General features: G+C 49.5%; 5 protein-coding genes across 5 annotated transcripts; 3 read left to right on the top strand and 2 right to left on the bottom strand.

Moving 5' to 3' along the window:
- Positions 1-4,491: 4,491 nt before the first annotated feature.
- PtrM4_100710 (uncharacterized protein) lies at positions 4,492-5,548 on the bottom strand (the record flags this gene model as incomplete). Its single annotated transcript, XM_066107411.1, has 4 exons — positions 4,492-4,595; positions 4,674-4,794; positions 4,843-5,371; positions 5,544-5,548. 4 exons carry the CDS (start codon positions 5,546-5,548, stop codon positions 4,492-4,494), a joined length of 759 nt encoding a protein of 252 aa, XP_065961860.1.
- Positions 5,549-6,739: 1,191 nt separating this feature from the next.
- PtrM4_100700 (uncharacterized protein) lies at positions 6,740-7,147 on the top strand (the record flags this gene model as incomplete). Its single annotated transcript, XM_001936503.2, has 1 exon — positions 6,740-7,147. One exon carries the CDS (start codon positions 6,740-6,742, stop codon positions 7,145-7,147), a length of 408 nt encoding a protein of 135 aa, XP_001936538.2.
- Positions 7,148-10,854: 3,707 nt separating this feature from the next.
- PtrM4_100690 (uncharacterized protein) lies at positions 10,855-12,568 on the top strand (the record flags this gene model as incomplete). Its single annotated transcript, XM_001936505.1, has 4 exons — positions 10,855-11,174; positions 11,226-11,682; positions 11,729-11,993; positions 12,048-12,568. 4 exons carry the CDS (start codon positions 10,855-10,857, stop codon positions 12,566-12,568), a joined length of 1,563 nt encoding a protein of 520 aa, XP_001936540.1.
- Positions 12,569-15,908: 3,340 nt separating this feature from the next.
- PtrM4_100680 (uncharacterized protein) lies at positions 15,909-16,166 on the bottom strand (the record flags this gene model as incomplete). Its single annotated transcript, XM_001936507.2, has 1 exon — positions 15,909-16,166. The coding sequence occupies one exon, from the start codon at positions 16,164-16,166 to the stop codon at positions 15,909-15,911; it is 258 nt and encodes an 85-aa protein (XP_001936542.2).
- Positions 16,167-18,403: 2,237 nt separating this feature from the next.
- On the top strand, positions 18,404-19,707 carry PtrM4_100670 (uncharacterized protein; the record flags this gene model as incomplete). The annotated part of the gene is made up of 2 exons (XM_066107410.1): positions 18,404-18,755; positions 19,013-19,707. The coding sequence occupies 2 exons, from the start codon at positions 18,404-18,406 to the stop codon at positions 19,705-19,707; spliced, it is 1,047 nt and encodes a 348-aa protein (XP_065961859.1).
- Positions 19,708-19,869: the final 162 nt, after the last annotated feature.

Below are 19,869 nucleotides of genomic sequence, written 5' to 3'. Positions count from 1 at the left end.
AGTGCTTAGCTGTTGACTGCTGTATCAGGCTGAACAGTAAATGGACATCATAGGTTTGGTTGGGCCCGAATCTGATGTACCACATTGAGAATACCTGCGATGCAGCAGAAATCCGTAGTAAATCCAGTATAAAGTTACATGTGTATAGAAAAAAACCCTATCATCTACTCCCCCGATTCTTCGTCAGGCACCAGCCTATTTTCAGGTTTTTACCACAGATTTCGATTGCGCATTACTCACACACGCCTAAGTGCTCGCAGACCTCGTTTCCCGCCATGCATTAAACTCAAGCCACTCGTGGTATCGCCGCAGCTCGTCCTCGAAGTTCCGCAAGCGCGTCCGATTGTTGTTGGACCGAAAGTCTGGTAGATGGTAAGCTAGGATCATGATTCCAAGTACGGCACACTAACCGAGTAATCTGGCCATAGAAACCATAGTATCGCGGATTAAGTTGCGTATCCGAGGCCAAGCTAGACCAACGATGAAGCATATCAACGCTGTAAGGACCCCAATCAGAGTCAGAATGGCTTCTTTCGACCAGGCCTTGGTGTTTGTGTCGTTGGATGTTGGATCGGGTTTAGGTAGGCCGAGTGTCGGATGTGTGCATGAAAGAAGAAGCGAGAGAAATAAACGAAAGTTCATGGCTAGCGATAGTCGTAGGTAGTTGGCGAGTCAATAGTTTGGTGCTTGTTGTGTGAAATATTCACTGATCTATTGGAGAAGTGCGCGCATAGAGGTAGAACTTATAATGTGAGGGCTCTACAATATTTGCTGCCGATGCCCCGAATGCGCTTCACTAGGGGCGCAGTGTAGGGTAGAGCGAAAGGATCAACAGCTGTACTTTCCCAATCCGATAATGTCATGCCCAATCACATGCCTCCACAACCTCCTGTACATATGGCCGATCCGGCCGATACAACCCGATATGCATGATCAACCAATCATCCCGCTTCAGCGGGCACTAAGCTCACTTTCGTCTTACCGGTACCGCCAAGATCCCTGTGTACTCCAAATCACACAGCAAGATCCACAGGCCGCAGATGATTATCCCTCTCTAACACGCGACTACGAAGCCATAAAAGCCTTCGTCAGTATGTATTGTATGATTACCCCGCTTTAGGCTGTGAACAAGGATTTAAGAGGACCGACTTCGGTAGAGAGCGAATAGCATGCATGCTTCGACTCCACCTAGGTGTCATGAAATACTTGACATACCAGTGTAAAAATACCACTGTTGTCGCCAGACACGTCTATTGGGTGCTCACACTGTCAGGTATTTTATGACACTCAGGTGAGTCTAAGATCGGTTAGGGCTGGACTAGGTGTGGCAGTTGCAATAGGGAGGATTAGGAGAGCCCTATCGAGACGTATGTTTTGACGCTAGATCAGTTGGGGCTGAAGTCAATGTGACAGTTTCAATACCGAGGATTAGGAAAGCCTCACCGAAACGTATCGAGATGATGTTTCTCTCCCAACGTAAACCTTTCGAATCTTCCACGCATAAGCCTTGCACTGTTTCTGAAGTCTATACTCCCCTCACTTGGTAAAATCCATAGTAATATTGTAACCGTAAGATACAATCAGCGTACTAATGCAACAAGTCCATGTCTATGTGTTGAAGATCCCCACCGCGCCGTACACAAAGCAAATCCTTCAGCCTCCATCCCAATCACCTCCTCCCATCCTCAAACTGCCAACCGTGTACAACCACGCGCTCATAACGATAAAAACCCCCATGCCCTATTGTTCGTCGCGGAGAATCATGAACGGGTGACCAATCCTGTGTCGTTCCATGTTGTAAAGGCGTCAGGTCGTCCATAGCGTATTGAGAAGTGGTTTCGGAGTGCACTGTATCTCTCCTTGTCAGATTCCACGTGAAAGTCAAGGAGTGGTTGTAGAGCCGCACCGTTTTCAGTGGATGGGGTACGGCGTGCCCCGCCAAACCGTCTCCTCCATTTCATCCACACTAGTGGGAGCGCTATGCCTAAAAAGGCTACCATGACACCTACGAGGCTGATGACAGCTTCGGTGGATATGGGTGGTTTTGCTGTCTTGGCGTCCGTGGGGGAATCTTGTCCAAGGACGCGTGGGCTAGTATGCATTGGGGTAGCGCGGGCAGTGACGAGGAGCGCGCAAAACGTTATGAAGAGACAAGGCAGGATGATGCATGCCCGGAAAAGCGGTTGGATATATAGCTAATCGATCTCGACAACAAAAGAAACAATAGAAAGCTTGGTAGCTGATGTAAAATCTTATGCCTGGCTCATCCATTACTTATGCAAAATTGTATCGAGGAGGCTGAGCTGCCTAGAATCCTACTATCGGACTCCCAGGGTGCCGATAAGTACGCTTTTAGCTGGAGGTCAAGGATGGCACGACTAGTCTCCGTGTATCTAACTAGAATAGGGCACTGTCACCGCGCCAAGTAAAACTCACGTGTCCTCTATTCGTTCAAGTCGCACATTCACGTGGTGCGGTACAGAATAAGGATGAGGGCGGCCGGGCAGCCAAATACCCCGATCATACATTCCACTCGCAGAACATCAAGTCTATATACTGATGGGTGCATAATTTTTCTCCGCCAGAGAACTTTACGCACAGAATTCAGAAACATGACATCACTACTATAAAAGAGGTAAGGTAAAAGTGTAAAAGAGCTTAACATGGTTGGCAAGCGAGCGGCGCACCCAAAAACACACCAAAAAGCGAAGTTTTGGGAACTGAATATCTCAACAACCACCAAATAGATCTTTCTTAAAGGTTTTACTAGAACTCTAGGATTACAACTCTATAAGATTCTATGATTATAGGGCCCTAGCTACTCTAGATGTAGAGATATAGAATTTGGGGGCTAAAAAAGTGGAAATTTTTCGTTTTTGCTTGACAACTCTACAACTAAGTTAGCTGTAGTCCTATAACTATGTAATCTACATGCTTATGTGTGTGCAGCTTCACAGTAAGATTTTAAGAAAAATCTATTTGGTGGTTGTTGAGATATTCAGTTGCCAAAACTCCGCTTTTTGGTGTGTTTTTGGGTGCGCCGCTCGCTTGCCAACCATGTTAGTAGAGCTCTTGTTAAAGTACTATAAACAATATGACAAGTGCAAACATCACAAATAATAAATCTAAGAAAAGTTACTTTGATGTCATATGATCCCGTGACAGACTTGTGTACGGACTCTGGGTATATGGTACTCAGCCGGATATTGCTAGTTAAAGTCGGCTTGAGCATACTTTCATATTTTTTACTTTCACCCAAACATGTTGCATTCAACTTAGTATAATATACAAGAATCCATAGTTGTGTTATACTAACTACTACACCCTCCCACTCTACTTACTCTTCACCAGAAAACCCTACTACGACTGACACCCTTGAATTTTAAGAAAAACTTAACTAAACACAACATGCAAAAGTATAAACCTCTCTCCCCCTCTCCCTCCTCTCCCTCCCCCTCTCCTCCCCTTTCCCCCCTTAAAAACCCCTCTCCACTTACTTGCCCTCCCCCCTCCCCCTTACTACCCTTACCCTTCAAAATCCCCTCCACAACCTTACTCTTCAACCCCTTCCTCTTCTTCTCATCCCCCTTCTTCATGGTCGTTAGTTTGTCACTTGGAACGAAGGTTTCGAAGGTGTTTGTGGGGATGCGTTAGGGTGGGTGGAATACGGCGGTGCTAAAGTTAGTGGTGGTGGGCGTGGAAGGCATAGTTTAGTTTTATTGTAGGGTTAGTTAATGTGTAAGATATATGATGTGTGGGTGTGTGTTATTTGTTAATGTGTGAGAACTGTTGTTAATCATAATGAAGTAAGAAGAAGACTTCACCGCAAACATACACAAAAGTCTACATACAATTATCAACTTACCACAAGAATTTCATACTCGTTAAAACCCGTTTATCCAAAGCCAAGGCTTTAAAATAAACTGCTAAGACAACGACGACGACGACGACGACACAAGGGGTAAACTGTATATACATTGTGAAAGAGTGACTTGAGTATACATCAACGAGGAACACTTCGCTTAGACGGGCTTTTTACACAATGTTGTCTTGTGCAGGGTACTGAGACTGCCATGTTTATCACTGTGGGATCGACACGAGACAGCAGTCTGTGTCTTGTGCATACACGTCGATTTTCATTCAGCACTGGAGTGTTAAAATCGCAAGTAAAAGTTGTCTTGCACGGTAATTTCCGATATGTTCTGATTTGTAAACCCTCATTTCCTGTCTCGATGCTAAATCAAAAAGCCGTTGGGGGCGACCACGCGGGTGACATGAAATAGTTGACATACTAGTGTATAGGGATGACTGTATGCGCCAGACACTACTTACCCACGCTGTCAAGTATTTCATGTCACCCAGGTGCGACCTGCGACGTTGAAAATGTATAACCGTCCACGGGAGTACCCGTTGTTATGTATGGATCATTCAGGCACCGCCGCTTCCCCGACGAATCGTGTGGACTTGTATCGGCCCTTCACCCCCACCCGCTTAGCCTCTAGCCCACTCGTTCTCGATGCTTGGTTGGTTGTCGCGTGCGAGATGTCCAGGCAAAGCGCTATCGAGACGACGGTTGCCCTCCTCAATCGCACGCTCTGGACTTCTCTCCTCCTCTTCCTCTTCAACTTCCTCTTCGAAGCGGTCGGAATATCGGTTGTGGCTAGGGACGAAACCGATGGCACGGCGAGGTTCGGTATCGCCGTGTCTCTCATCGGCGAGCATGCGAGATAGCCGTTCTGGGGCAATGCGATGGAGCCATGACTCCTTCTGCGTCGGCACAACGATTATCAAAATCTACAAATGTGTTAGGTTTAGCCAAGGCGGGGTTCTTACATCACATACCTGCCACACAAACACCATGCTCACAACGCCAATGAGGAGACCTCCAACCCGCTGCTCTTCGGCCTTCCACGCTCCCAAGCATCCACTGGTCCTGCCGCTATATGTATTTTCACATGCGTGCTGATCATGCGTCTTGTCAGGAAACGGCCATGCCATGTCTCGTGAGTTGGCGAGACCACAGCAGTTGAAAGCATCTTGAATCTGGCGGATAGCAGGCGCGTCCTTTGTTCTAAAAAGCGTCTGCCAGCGCTCCCGCAAGCCACAGTCTAGGCCAGACGACGGGGCGACATGGGTGCCGACCAGGGTGACGACGACGGTCGAGTAGATGAAGATGAGTGTATTGGCGATGATGACGAGCGGCGGGCGCTGAATCTCGCCCCGGTTCAGGCGCTGGCCACGCTCCTGACGACGTGTGAAGTCATAGCCACATTCTAGCAACAGGCCGGAGACAATAGGTAGAGCCGTGGTGAAGCCGGTCAGGATGTCAGAGATGGGCACAGAGCGGGCGTTCGCGCGGGATGCAGCGTATCTGGTCTTATTAGCGCAAGGCTAGCATTGCTGCCGAAAGCGGGCGAGTACCCTGCGAGCGCCGTCGCTATGACGAGATACTAGACACGGTTGGCTTTGCACGTTAAACAGGCGTGGTGGGGTCATGTCTTACTAGCACGCTGATGCATGTGATGACCTGCTTTCTAGTGTACGTCATGTTGTTGTGTTGCTGGTAACGGAGTAGTAACAGAAGACTAGGCACGACTGGTAGTTGAAAGTGTATAAACGCAGGATGTAGTGAGAGTCCATCGGCCATGTCACGTGGATAGCTCCGCATTCCAGGCAAACGGTTCAGTGGCCGCGTAAGGGCGTACCTACATCACACTCAGCAACAATCAGCACTAACATCACATCAGCGAACGATAATTGCCTTAGACCCGATTCGTGCCTGTGTGTCTAGGTGAAACCCATACAACTCGTACATGTCGCGATAGGACGCTGAATGGGCAGAGTGCCGCGGAACGTCCGGACAACGCACTGCCGGGGGTGACGTGCCTTGATATTATCCGCACTTCAGCCTGCAATGCGCTGCTTTGGGCGGTTGCGCGACGCCGGCGTATCATTCCCAGCCATGTGGTGATGGCAAAAAAGGTGGTGTGAAGAGACGGGCAGGATCCGACATGTGATTGGACAAGACGCTAGTACCGTTGGCGGCTGCTACTCCGGTCGTTGCGAGTTCTCGATCTCGCGATCCCAAACCTTTTCCCCATGGCGACGTCATGGCCCGTCTGGAACCGCACAAATCCAGAGGGGGGAATTTTGCACTCTTCTGCCCTCGTGCCAGACTCGATCAACCGTCTCTCTAAGCGTGTGCTCGTTAGCAGCTCGTGTGACAACAAAGCGCGGCTTGACAAGCGCATTGTCTCAGCAACAAACGTGTCGGTCCACACACGCACCGTCATCAGTATGATCAGATCGCTGGGCCCCAGACCCTAGTGTATATCCGCGTGCGAGGGCGGGGCTGATTGTTTACATACCCGACTAATTCCTGCGTCCGCCCAGGCCATATTACGGCTGCCAGCCGCGACCGGCTTTCTTTTGTTTTCTTGAATTGCTACCTGACTCTGCCCCGTCGCCCAAACCCTCTCCCAAGTCACACCTGTTCACCATGCTCGTGTTTTCGTCCCCAAGATGCGATTCACTGCTGCCTCGTGGGCCGGGCAAGCAAACCAGCTTCCTCTCCGCCCGCCTCTCGCTACCACTACTGTTGTGGTCCACACAGACCCCTGCTTCCATTCCTCTCTCACCCCGTACTCCCAAAAGGAAACCTTGTCGACCCTCGCCGCCCAAACGAGCCAAACAGTCACCGCCAAAGTCGACAAAGCCGACAACTCCTTCAACCACCGACATGTCTCACCATCCCGGCACTCCGCGCTCTGCAACGTTTTCGCCAACACTGGGAAGCATTCCAGAAGTCTTCGAATACGATTCTCTGGACGCGCAATTCGGCTCTGCCTCTCTCAACGATGCTCCAGAAACACCCGAAGCCTTTCTACCCGAGACGTCGAGTATGAGCCCACCTACTCTCACGCGCGCAACTTCATGGCCTGCCATCATTCAATCGCCTTCCCGGAGAGTCGCCTCGCCGTTTGCAGTCTCCAAGGCGTTGCGCAGGATTCTCGAAGCCGACCGTGCTCGGAGAAGGCGCATCATGAGAGTCTATTTGAAAGCAATCGTCTTTCTCAAGTATCTCTGGCGCGCCAACGAGCGTTATGGGAACGTCATGGTGACTACTGGCATGTACATGCAGCGGTGAGATGACGGGGATGACGGGGATGACGGGGATGACGGGAGATGACGATCGGATGTCGCAAGATTTGGGAAGTTTATTCGGAGTTTGGGATAGTCGAAAGCATGGATGGACGACATGGATGGACGACATGAATGTATATGATAATACGGTTTACGAAAGTGATGCATGGAATGCATAACTACGGGCGTTTGTGCATTGGCACAACAGCCTTGGGATTAGTGTCGAACTTTCCTTCAGATACCATTTTCAAACACTGTACGCGTACGGGGATGTGGTAATTAATCGAATTTGACGTTTTTCAAGCACAATGCGCATGGTGTTTTCACACTTGTACGTTTTGACACGATTCACTAATCATCTAGGTCGAGCTAATGCATCCAGTTCCCAGTTCAACACTATTCACTCAAAATACAGCAATACCAAAACCGACGCGTGTCAAAATGTTCCCAAGTTCACCGCAACTTATCCGCGAGAGCAAGCAAACAACAAGTTACTCAACCAGTCTGGGCCGCTCTCAGATCACGGCTTGAAAAGCAATCAGTAAGTCAAACACGTATTGTCCAAGCAACCGACGGACAACCGATCTCATCACACTATGTCGACTCAATCATCGTCTTCTAGTCGTTGTTCGACTTCCTCCTGCTCATCTTCATCAGCGTCAGCGTCAGCATCACAGCACCACTCCCCAAAGTCATCTTCAGCCTCAACCTCAACATCAGCATCATCCCTCCACCGCAACCCCTCAACATCAAGCAACCACTCCACTACCTCCATCTCAACCCTTTCTAACCTCACTTCTAAACACGCACCAACAAACCCCTGCACAAAACTCCTAACCCCCCTCCGAACCAAGGCATGGCTTGAGTAATACTAGGGTGTCTTGCTATCCAGTGTCTGTGTCTAGACCTTGTAGCGCTGGGTCTACGGGCTCGACGGCCTCGCCGGGGAAGAAAGGTGGAGCGGGTAATATAGGCAAGTTGGATGAGAGGACTGTGGAGGTGGAGGTGGAGAGGAGTAGGGATGTCAAGGGGGTGAAGAGGTTTTGGCTGTTCTAGGGTGTGGGGTGTGGATGGGAGGGGAGGGAGAAGGGGACGAGAGGAAAGGAGGAGAGAAAAAGAGGATATGATATGACATGACACGAACAACAGATAACGATATAATGAACAAAGACATAACACCACCCACACCATTTCCACTCCATACCTCGGAGCGGCAATGCAGCGCGAGGGACCATCGCATCACCATCTCCAGTACTAATATAACCACTTGTCGCACTAAAGTACGCTCGACCATATCCTTGACCATCATTAACACCAACTTCCTTCTCTCACACAACCCCATCATACCTCTAGTACATATATATCCAGCAACATATCCGGGATCTAGCAAACACCCCATGAAACCTCCCACCCTCGCCGTAATACCCACACATCTTCCCCTCTGACATCAGCGCGAACCACTCACTCAATGAAGAAATGCACACTCTCTTTCACACTCTGCTCGTACAGTGTATGTAATATTGCATGTCCTGCCGCGCACGCTGTTCTAAATGCCTGTCCTGCTCTCCCATGACTGCTGAGTGCTCGTTGGTAAATTGTTGCTTGCCTGGTTCGGCTGAACGGTATACTGTAGTTTTCTAGTTCGTCAACTGCAGGCACGGCTTCGCGCGTCATGTAGTGTATGGCGTTTTGGTCGTCGAGCCAATCGGAGGCTTTGACGGTGCTGGTTGTACATGTGCCAGCACTAGTTATCCTTGCACATGTTGCCGAGCGCGCCGTTTGTGCCACCTTGGATATGCATGCTGTTTTTAGTGCTTGTTCTGTGAGGCCTACGGTAGCGCGGAGACCTGCTCCTCCTGCTCCTCCTGCTCTGACGTCGATGGCGCTGGGAAGTGTTGTGTTAGTTAGAGCTTCACCTGTCATTGGCTCTTCTCTGGAGTTGGCAGTGACGACTTCAGCTTACTCATAATGGTGGTCGATGACTGTGAAGTCTGTAGTGTTGGGACATTTCACTTTGTGAAACTTCGACTTAGTCTTAGAGTATCGAATAAGTCATGGCAGGTGCTATGATGGCGCAGTGGGTACCTTGCACGCAAGTGCGCATTGTAGTCAAGGGGAGATTTCTATGTTAGAATACTACAAGGGCTCTCGCTTACACCCAGGTATAAGCTCTGTCATGAGTTTTACTGGGGGCTATGCTGGTATATCTAGCCAACAGTAGTACTGGCTGGTGGCTATCCGGTATGCGCAGCCCCTCTCTCGACGAGATTAATCTTCGGTAGTGTGCATGCAGGCCAACCTAGAGACCCCATCGTGCAACGCATACCTAGACAATTTCGCTGAATGATCGATATCGCAAGCTCAGGTGAAATCGTGGGTTATAGAAAAGATGCTAGCAGACGACTGTAGTTCAGGCGCGTGAATATTATGACGGCTTAGGGTTTGTAGTACGATGTTTGCGGAGTTGAGGGGTACATGGAAAGAGGAAGTCTGGATGCATCCCACCCGTTGACTCCACCTGGATGGCGCTGACCCAACTAGTGACATTGTTAGTATGTGAACCAGGGCGAACTGAGTTGCGGACGAATGAATTCGGTATATTAAATAATTCTCCACGGGGTACCGGGGCTGAGATGATGTCACTCTTCGGATGAGGATGGGGGCGCAGTCTGACGTGAGCCTATCTCGGTTAGTCTTGCTACTGCCTGACTAGCTGCAGGGCTGTCGCTTCCTGTTCATAATTGCCCCTCAATTCACGACTCTCATACCCTCCACTACACTCAGAAACCGGAGAATACTAACAAGAAGCATGGGTTCGACGTATCATTTGCTCATTGTCGTAAACGAGCGTGGGGCGAGCGTTTGAAGCCTTCAATGATGCGCAAAGACAGGAGAGTAACACAACAAGGGGCTATATCGAGGCACACAGCCTCGTCCTTAAGAAGCGTTACTGATATAGCCCGCGGTTCCGCTTACTTTGCATATATTAACCGCAACCATGAAGGATCTTCTTGAAATTAAATTCCATGCTCGCTCTTTTCAAACTCAATATCGTTGTCCACACATCACCACCGCCTCAGACTTCTCACAACGCTCGCCATTATCTCTCAACCCAGGGTAGTTGAGATTCCATGGCTGGACAAGAAATTTCACACGTCCCCAAGACTGGCAATGTCAAACCTTCGCACGATGACGTTGACAGCGCCTCATGTACCTCACGGCTTATCTCATCATATGACCCTCACAATGTTTGTAATCAAAGCGAGAGCGAAATCTTGACCCCCGCAAGCATCTCGGTCGATCCCCTCGAGATCTCAGAAGATTCAAGACTATCAGGCTCAACCGAAGATCCGAAGCCGAAGAGTTATTTGGAAAAATCAATTACTGCACCAACCATTAACCAACTGCCTCCTACTCGACATCCAAAGCTTTGGAAAACTGTGGCACTAACGGCCGGTTTTCTGTTCCTAGGTCAGTATCTTTCCAGTACGAATTCAGCATGACTAAAACTCACAAGCTTTGTTCTCTGCATTGGGACATTATTTACTCGCACACGATCTAAACGGGAAACCGGTCGATGCCGCGTACCTCACACAGCCCCAAGTGTCTGCAGTCTCTATACTGCTTACGACCATTTTCAAAGCTTCCGTGACGGCTACTATGGGAATCTGCTTTGCACAACACCTGTGGTACCTTCTTCGGCGAAACACGATGCCGCTTTCCGCAGTAGAGCGACTGTTCGTCATTCGAAGCGACATAGTTGCATTCACCGACCCAAGAGGTATTTGGAAAGCCCCCCTATTGGTCCTCATCGCTGTTCTGATTTGGTGTCTCAAAATCGCAATGATATACCCCCCAGGTGCGCTCAGTGTTACACTCGAGCCTCACAAGTTCATTGAAGCTCGTAACATGTCAGTAATGAACACAGTAAACCGTGGCAACGTGTCTGTAGAAGAATACTCTTCGATCCCTGGACTAGCCGTGTTGAGTACCTTTGTCCTCGAAGAACGAGTAGGGTTGGCGGCATATCTGTACGTGGGGTTACCATGTTATAGATGATACAGCAGTACTAAGTGTGGCAGCCAACCCAAGAGCACCTTGAGCAACATTGCACAGGCTGTGCTTGTGAATGGTCAAATCTTCACCCTACCATCACAAACTGGGGAGAATTCGACATATCAGTTGAGATTCACAGCGCCACAGTTCCGCTGTAACACCCAGACGTACAATACATCCCAAGTATTACAATCAGAAGAACTTCAGTATGCCCCTGATGTTTACAATATCACGGCGAACATCTTTGACGCGGCATGGGACACTTCTTCTCTGGTGTATAGCGTGGAAACAAAGAAACTTTCCAATTTTACAGCACAAAGAAGCAGCAGCGGGAAGACAGTGTGGAAAGCTCTTGCCCAAACCGTGAAACAAGTCTGCGAATCGACATCGGTGTCTTTCACGGTCAACATGTCATTTCCTAGCGGTATCCAACGGGTTGCGTATTCATCAAACAGCCCTCAGCTACTGCGACACAAGCTTAATGTATGTGACCTAAGAAATTATACGGCTTTCCCTAACACAAAATCAGATAGCCTATGATCGTGACATGGTTTTACTGCAGGACTTGTACAAGCAATGGCTTGAGTCAAATATGACAGGACCTGAGTTTTTCACGTTGGCAAATGAGTGGGCCCTATTGGACGCACTGGGAACAAAGCTCGGAGATAGTGCTTCGAGGTATCACCATATCGGTCTCGCAGATGAATGTGCACAGTCCATCAAGTCAACCGATAACTCTACATTTTGGGACTGTGGGGAGTCGCTATACAATAGTCCTAGCCCAGCCAATAGCAGTGAGTCCTATATAAATGCCTTCAATAGGACCAGAGAGACTAATCTACAATCAGATAAGCTGCGAGGTACAGCTTTTGACACTTCTCGCTTCGATGCTCAGAAAAAAACATATGACCCTCGAGCTGACCTGGACCTTACTGAGGTAATGCTTAACCAAATCCTCGCCAACGTTACGATCTCTGCCATCTCACTAGGTACTTGGTGGGACAATATTCCCGTCACACTAGTACGTTATCGTCGCTTATACCGCTTCTCCGACCCACTCAACCTTATCGTCCCATACACCCTCTGTTTCGCCGCCGCTATAGTCTTTGCCGCCATGGCAACATGGTCTCTTCTACAAAACGGCGTACCCGCCGCAGACGGCGGATTCCTTCAAATCATGCTTGCAACAAGAGGAAATACAGAGATGAACAGGCGGGTACTGGAAGAAGGCGCCACAACGGTAGAAGACATATCAGATGAGTTGAAGAGTTTGGAAGTTCGGTATGGGGAATTGCTCGGAGAGGGAGAGGGGGTGAAGCGCGGCTTTGGGACTGTGGAGGAGACGGCGTCGTTGAGGAAGAGGAGGTAGGAAGGAGGGTCTTGAGAGGATATGGTGATGTGGAGAGTGGATGGGCAGTTGATACAGGTCGTGAGACACGCAGAGCCCGCGAGCCTAGATGAAGATAGACGACTGTGATGGTGTGGTAACTTTACAATCGCACACTCATCTAGGCCTTCTAGAAGCCACAACAAAGCAAAGGGTATGTCAAACAAACCCGAGTAAGGAAAATGGAGAATCAGATGGGACAACCGTAAAGCTGCATACAGCGCTGCTTATTCTAGCTCACCGCACTTAGACAGTGTTAGTGTTGAAGACTACAAGGATACCTAGTACAGCTTCGCCTAGCATGACGGTAAGTATATATTCCTTAGGGGCTTGAAGGGGTCTCATAACATGTTCCAACTATCTTATACATGCGCTAGTAAAGACGACAGACTCTTAATCGTCATCTCATCCTCGCTCATCCCTTCCATAGTTAGCCCCGAAAACAGGCCCCACATCACGGACTACCGGAAAAGCAAAGCACAGCATGACGGAGACGACGACGGAGATATTAGTGCGGTTTTCCGAAAAAGTCGGAAGGATTCGAGCGAGCCGATTTGTAGAACCAGTCGCCAGTGTTACGGTACATATGCTCCAAAGGCCTGGGTGGTCCAATCACGTATGACACCGAACTCAACAATGTACCCACACTCTCGGCTCTGATGACTTGCAAGAAAAGGCGGTGGGAAGGGGAGGAGGTGTGAAAGTTGCATGTCATGGTAATCTTGACCGGCATATTGATTACGGGCCGATAGTTACTGTATGCACGGCGAGAGGTCTCGGCAGCTTCTAGACTGCAGCGTTGATTCCGGGGTTCTTTGCTTGAGTCTACTTAGTAGCTGCATTGTGGCAGCTTTGGAATATGTCGATGAGTTGACTGTGGGATTGGGAGTTATTTGGTTTATGGCTTCCGTGTCAGAATCATTGTGACGGAAAGCTCGTTGAAGGTATATAGTATAGACACTACGTGTAGCTTTCACTGCACCCTAAGACAAAAAAGGGCGTTGAGACACAAAAGAAAATCCTCTTCATTCGAGCGTCCTTTTATACCCTGGTTCCGTTCTTCCTGGTAACATCATAGTGGGGCCGCAACGTGGTAGCGAGTCGTATGTGGGACGCAGAGTGGGGAAATTGTTAAAACCAGGTTTGAGCAAACGCCCATGCTGCTCCGGCTCGGTTGGTATTCCGAAAGTATTGCCGGCCCTACCCTAACCATGAGCCCCTGCGCCTGTGAGGAGTCTGGGGTTCTGTAGGGGAACAGGTGTTTTTCTTCCACGCGCGTGACTAGTATAAGCGAAGATGCCTGACCATATTTCGCGGCGTATCGTAAAGAACTAGAAGTAGTGTTAGTAAACCATAAGCAAACTTTATCTACAACACAATCTAGTACTTACAAGACAACCTGAAGGAACAGTATGTTTGGCACTCTGTTCCAGCTCCACCTGCTAGTCGCGTACATGACTTGCACGACATGAGGCATTTTCTCCAAAAAAAAACCCAAACGGAGGATGATCCCAGTTCAACCAAGATTGAGCGACGTGTCACTCCGCTGTCCAAGTACTCGAAGCGTACGCGTCAGAAGTGAATTACGAAGCTTTCGATATTGATCGAGTAAGCTTGACCTGAGTCCAGACTTACGTATGTACCAGAGGGTAGGTGGAAAAGGCCAGAACAAGACTTGGCACCAGGGTTTGTTTCACAAAGCGAGTAAGTAGTCATTGTAATAGTAAAGATACCTTGGTTATAATGCGTCGGATTTGATAGTCTAGTTTCCACAGACCAGTTTACAAGTCATGTTGACGCCCTCACCAAATCGAGATGTAGAGACTTTCAGGCTCGTAGTAGACATTACCGATATCTGCAGTGATACAGCAGATTCGGCTGTAGGACATGGTGTACAGACTGGGGGTTTGTAGCTCATCAGGCATCATGGGCCCAGGTATACGCACTTGGTACTGACACGGTCTTCTTCTTGGCATACTATGCCCTATAGACCCCACCCAGATGACTCGCTATGTGCTTACGTGATTTTTGCGCTCCACTTCCCCCTCATTTAGACTCTGAAAAGAACGAGAATGGCGCCATCAGTTACCCGGGTCGTTCGTTACCTTCGCCTGAACTAGATAAGATCATATCTTGGCAAAGCCTAGAAGTGGATGGATTGAAGTTTGGCAGGCTTTATTGGGAACACAGGGGGGTTTTTGCCAGTGGTCCAGTCGTGCTCCAGTGGAATGATGTTACGATGCATTAGAACGCGAACAGCCTCGCTGGACCAAATAAAAGTCTCCAAAGGCCACGTTTCGCGAAATCTCATTTCATGCAAACGATCGTAAAGTAAAATAGATGTAGAACAGATCAAAGGTAATTGCGCATGACGTAAAAGAAACAAACATATCGAGTGGTGAGGGTGCGGAGACACGCCGACCCGACACGTGACTTGGGCGCTGAACGACCGTATATATTTACCTTCAATAGACACCTTGCTGAATGCATTTCTAATCAGCCATTGACATGAACTTAATTCTTTGCTTGATCGCTCATGTGTCGCATGTGCGAATCCAGTACTGCCGGGAATTCATTTATTAAACCTTCTTCAATCGCAACAGGAAATCATACTCCTTGAAACAACAACGATGCACGTAGACACTGTTGCTGTGTTTGGAGGTAGGTCCGCTTATGGAGATCTCCATCTCCTTGGCTAATTTATAAAGTTCCTGAATGCTGAGCGAGGTTTCTGCTGCAGCACGACGCACCGGGTAGAGGTCTTTTGCTAGAGGGAAGCTAATGTATGACCCCAAGACCATAGCGCCACACTTGGTGTCGCGCGACCCTTTAACTTCCCTTCATATTCTATCAAGGACCTCGTAGATTATGTTGAGTACAAAGGAAAGTATCGTTCTTCGAAATCTGCCATAATTTCTGGGAGATATTAGCTTTCGGTGAGACAAGTCGACGATAGTGCTTACCAGTTAGCCCTGGAGGCATATCACTGGGAAACCCTGGGTCATAATCTGTGGCCAGGTTTCCATTCTCGTCTAGACCAGTCCTTTTGACTATGAACGCAGCAAGCTCTATGAAGCTTTCTCTGTATTCAAATGTCTAGGCTACAAAGAACTAGGCTGGGTCACATCTGCCTGCGGAAATAGTATCAGGACCGTGACACTGAGCGAGCTTTGTAAATGGTCGTGCAATTGGCACGACGTCGTACTTATCACACACGACTGCAAGTGCAAGAAGAGCATCTATAGTCAGATCGTTCTTCTTTAGCAATTCATAAAAGCGTAAATGAGCAATGCGAAGGACAGTAAGCATCGCGCCTACGTCATCATGTGGGAATGGAATCTCGGTAGCCTTGTTTTCCTTCCAGTGTCGTTTTCCAGACCGGGCTAGCAAGAATCATGACCGTCTTCGATACCGGGACTGGCTGGGTACCTGTACCCGTTCCTAGCAACAAAAGGGCATCTCCGTAACCGTCGTCGAGGGCAATTGTCCGCTGCGGCTCTCCAGTATCGGCCTTGTCGCTTTCCGGATCTGTGACTACCTGTGCTTTTCCTGCATCCTTCACCGTAACTTCGCCTTCCATGCTGTACTTTGGGGATCAGTTGCAGGCGGTTTGGGGGGTTTGACGACCGTGGCTTTTTTCCTAGGTTGGTATCCTTGGAAACAGGGTCGCAAAAAGCAAGCTGAAGCCACGAGGCTCGCTCGGACTGGCGTCAATCTAGCAAAATGAAGGCAGTGTGTCCTAGAGCGCCCAACGTGAAATGTCCGCTTGTGGCTTGAACGTAGTGCGAGTGCGGCACGCTAGAAAGGTTTAGCCAGGGATGGGCGATGGCCTGTGCTCGGCTAAGTCTTTTTTTGAATAACTAATCACAGCGTTGAATCTATCCGGTCCACCGCCACCACTGCAGTGCCCACTGCGCAATGCCCATTCCTGAGGTGGCCATGCCAGGTCACAGGGCCTACCTGTAGTTACTGCGACATGAGGCTCGCCAAATCTAGACTTACCGCGACACAGCAAGGCTAATCTCTACGCACAAGCCGGACAGCAGCATATCGATGCCGAGTGTACGACATCTGTAACCTGTGGAGGCCCGGGAGCTCCCACATGGTACCGAGTATTGATGTGCGAGATGTTTGCCACAATCTTCTTCACCCCTGTCCGGAATGAGTTCTACAGGTCACATATACCTACCCCAACTGAACCTCCTTGTGCGATCGACATCGCCGCCGACAGATAACCCCGCGGGCGGCCTTCTCCGTAGCTACGGGACATCGGTTTTTTACCAGCACCTAGTCCTGGAGCGGATTCCATCTATGATAGCTCTCTGCAACACGTGTGCATGCATCCGACAGGTACATGCAACACATAGACAGCTTTGGTCATGTGCGAAGCGCTTATCCACGGCGACCCCTTGCAACAAAGAGTCGCTCAGGTGATGTGTCCTTTGCTATAGTTTGGACTATTTACAGGCCCTCCCCAGTACAGGGTTGCGGAAAGTGATTTTGGAAAAGGTCACCGAGTCCAATGGAAGCTGAGCATGTACAGTAGCGGATACGAACAGTGCCTAATGCACAAATCGAATTATTGGAGTCATTCTGTTCGCACTCAGCGTCGAGTGGTACGGTGCATAGTGGCGTTAAAATGAATCTTTTTACATAGATGCGACCCCACGTTGAGGCGACTGAGTCTGTTCCATGACAGCCTCATAATTCATCGGCAGAATCAGGCATAAACAAGTTCGAACGTTATTATACGTTATCCCACGCCACAGCGGCCGAGAGGCTTGTGAAGACGGCATTTGAGACCTTGTATCAAAGAGACTTAACATATCGTGGGGCGGATCTATGCGCATGTCGGAGTTACCGGCAAAGACATGTCATTTTTTGGACGTGGATGATCGTCCCATGGCGCCACAAAGACCCTCTCTGTCCGCTCGAGTCATGTCAGCCGGTCGAATGAACAATATGGATGCGGTCGCACAACGTTGGCAAGAGTCAAAGAAGACAGCTTGTGGCATTGTTTAGGCGGATGAGCCGGAACGAGTCAGGGTATCGGGCCTCATCAGCACGGGCCTCTAGGCCGTGCACGATGATCTCCAACAACGTTTGGAATGCTGGAAGCGAAACTTTATCAGTGCATCATCGATTCGTGACGAGTTTCATGTCCAGCAGACAGGGAGAGTTCTCACAACGCCACCGCTTCCACTCGAGCGCTGACGAATTAGACGGCTGTCATTTCGTTTCCGACGAGTGATTTGCGACTCCGCGATCCGACATAAATCTGGGAGACAACCGGCGCTATGGTCACCATTCTCTCGGGCCTAACGCCTATAACTGGTCATAGCGCAGTCCACAATAACATCTGATACATGAGCATTTCGTCACGATGGTACCCAATAAGCGCGGCCTCGTGGGTGATGTTCGCCAAGCGAGCTGATCAGGTGTCTTCACCGCTTAACCAAGTCATGAACCAACATGTCGGAGACATTCTACGCCACAAAAAGCTTCCATGGAAGTGATCATAGCTTCCCTGGTCTCCAAGCCTGCTATCCATGGCATTGGCTGCGTCTTGTCCCGGACACGGCGAAGCCGTTTTCGTCCCCATACTTTTTTCGTTGTACCAAAACCACACACCAGTCTTCTTGCCACACGTCTTCCACGCGTCTTCCCATCATGTCTCACAGCCCACCAGAAAATACACTTCGACGTCATAGCATCCCGTACCGGAAATAGCACGTCACATAAGCCGAGATGCAAGGACGTTAAGCTAACCCTAACCTAACTCGTGGGAGTCCACACTGTGCTCTCGGCCACCATTCCATGTCTTCAGCGTCCGAGTCGCCGTTTAAGCCTCCACCGATCGTCGAGTGTGTTTCTGGAACTCACTGTCTCGGCATCGGCAAGAAGGTCTACGTTCCCCATAGAGTCTGCTCCGACTGTTTGCAACGACACGACCCACAACAACTTCGTATCTGGGCAAATTCCAACCCTGCTGCTCTACTACTTATCAACGAAGAGACTGCACGAAAGCACGTGTTGAAGAGAAACATCGAAGCCCGCGGCCGTTACCTCTGCGCCTTCGAAGATCCAGACTACCAGCTTTGTCGGTGGAGGCTACTTGATTTGAACCTTCGTGGTACCCGACTGGATTGCCCTTCTGTCCGCAGGAAGGGTACCGCTTGCTCAAAGTGTTGGAGGAAACGCCTGAGGAAGATTTCAGTCGTGCAGCACTTTACGCCGGCTGGGCTTTGCCATGACGAAGCAGACCGGGTAGTGACTAGGTTGGAAGGTTCGGAGGAGAGTAGTGAAGGGTCGGATGATGACGTGGAGGGTTACAACGTGCTACTGGGTTGACGCTGAATCCGAATAAACCTGGACCGACCCTGTAAGTGACTGCTCCCAAGTAAACAATTCTGCTAACATGAGAAGCTCTCCTCATGCACGACTTAATTGCCATGCTGGCACCCCCTCCAAAGCCTCACTGCGCCTTTGGTCCTGCTTGTGACTCACGTCCCGAGGGACAAGAACACGGCCCAGAGATCTGTTCGTGGTGCAGGAATCTGAGCATTGATGCGCTTTTCAAACAAGCCGACAAGCTATCCGATAATCGGTCGCTGAAGCGTCTCATCCACGAGTACATGCGGCAACTCGAACGAGAGCACACTGAGCGTGTCAGGAAAGGTTGGTCGTTTTTATGCGCCTGCAAAGATCCGGAGTACCGTTCTCAATCCTGGCGCATCGTCTTTAATCCAAGAGATTCGCGGGCATGTGGAACAGTGCGATATCGTGGCCAGCTCTGCGCGCGATGTTTTAGCAAAGCACAGGATCAGGAATGCCCATGGCTTGAGCAGTTTGACGGTGACCGACTCGGTTTCCCGTGCGCATTCGAAGACCCACGATTGAGAAGACCGGTCGATACGAATTGGAAGTTGGGCCCATTGGATGCGCGAGGGAAGCCTGACCCCAGCTGGGAGAAGGATCCGAGAAAAGACGGGCGGTGTGAAAGGGCAAGGTTCAAACAACAACTTTGTCAGAAGTGTTTTAATCGAATGTGCGAGATACGTGGCTTCGGGAGGTACTTCGATACGGAATGGGGCACATTGCGTGCAGGCTACGGACTCTAGACCTATACCTAACGGCGGTTAGCCGGCGATAACTAACCTGCCGACAACGAAACATGGCCCCGACTTGTTGGTAATACGAAGAGTACGACAAGACACTATCGTGTTGGTCCAGGGTTTCTCCATCGTCAACAGATTTGTCGTAACTTCAACAGGCTGGTCCTG

This window comes from Pyrenophora tritici-repentis, chromosome 5, assembly GCF_003171515.1.
Source record: "Pyrenophora tritici-repentis strain M4 chromosome 5, whole genome shotgun sequence".
Classification (NCBI taxonomy): Eukaryota; Fungi; Ascomycota; class Dothideomycetes; order Pleosporales; family Pleosporaceae; genus Pyrenophora; species Pyrenophora tritici-repentis.
Note: the sequence above shows the minus strand (reverse complement) of the source record. Positions and strands in the feature narration are given on the sequence as shown.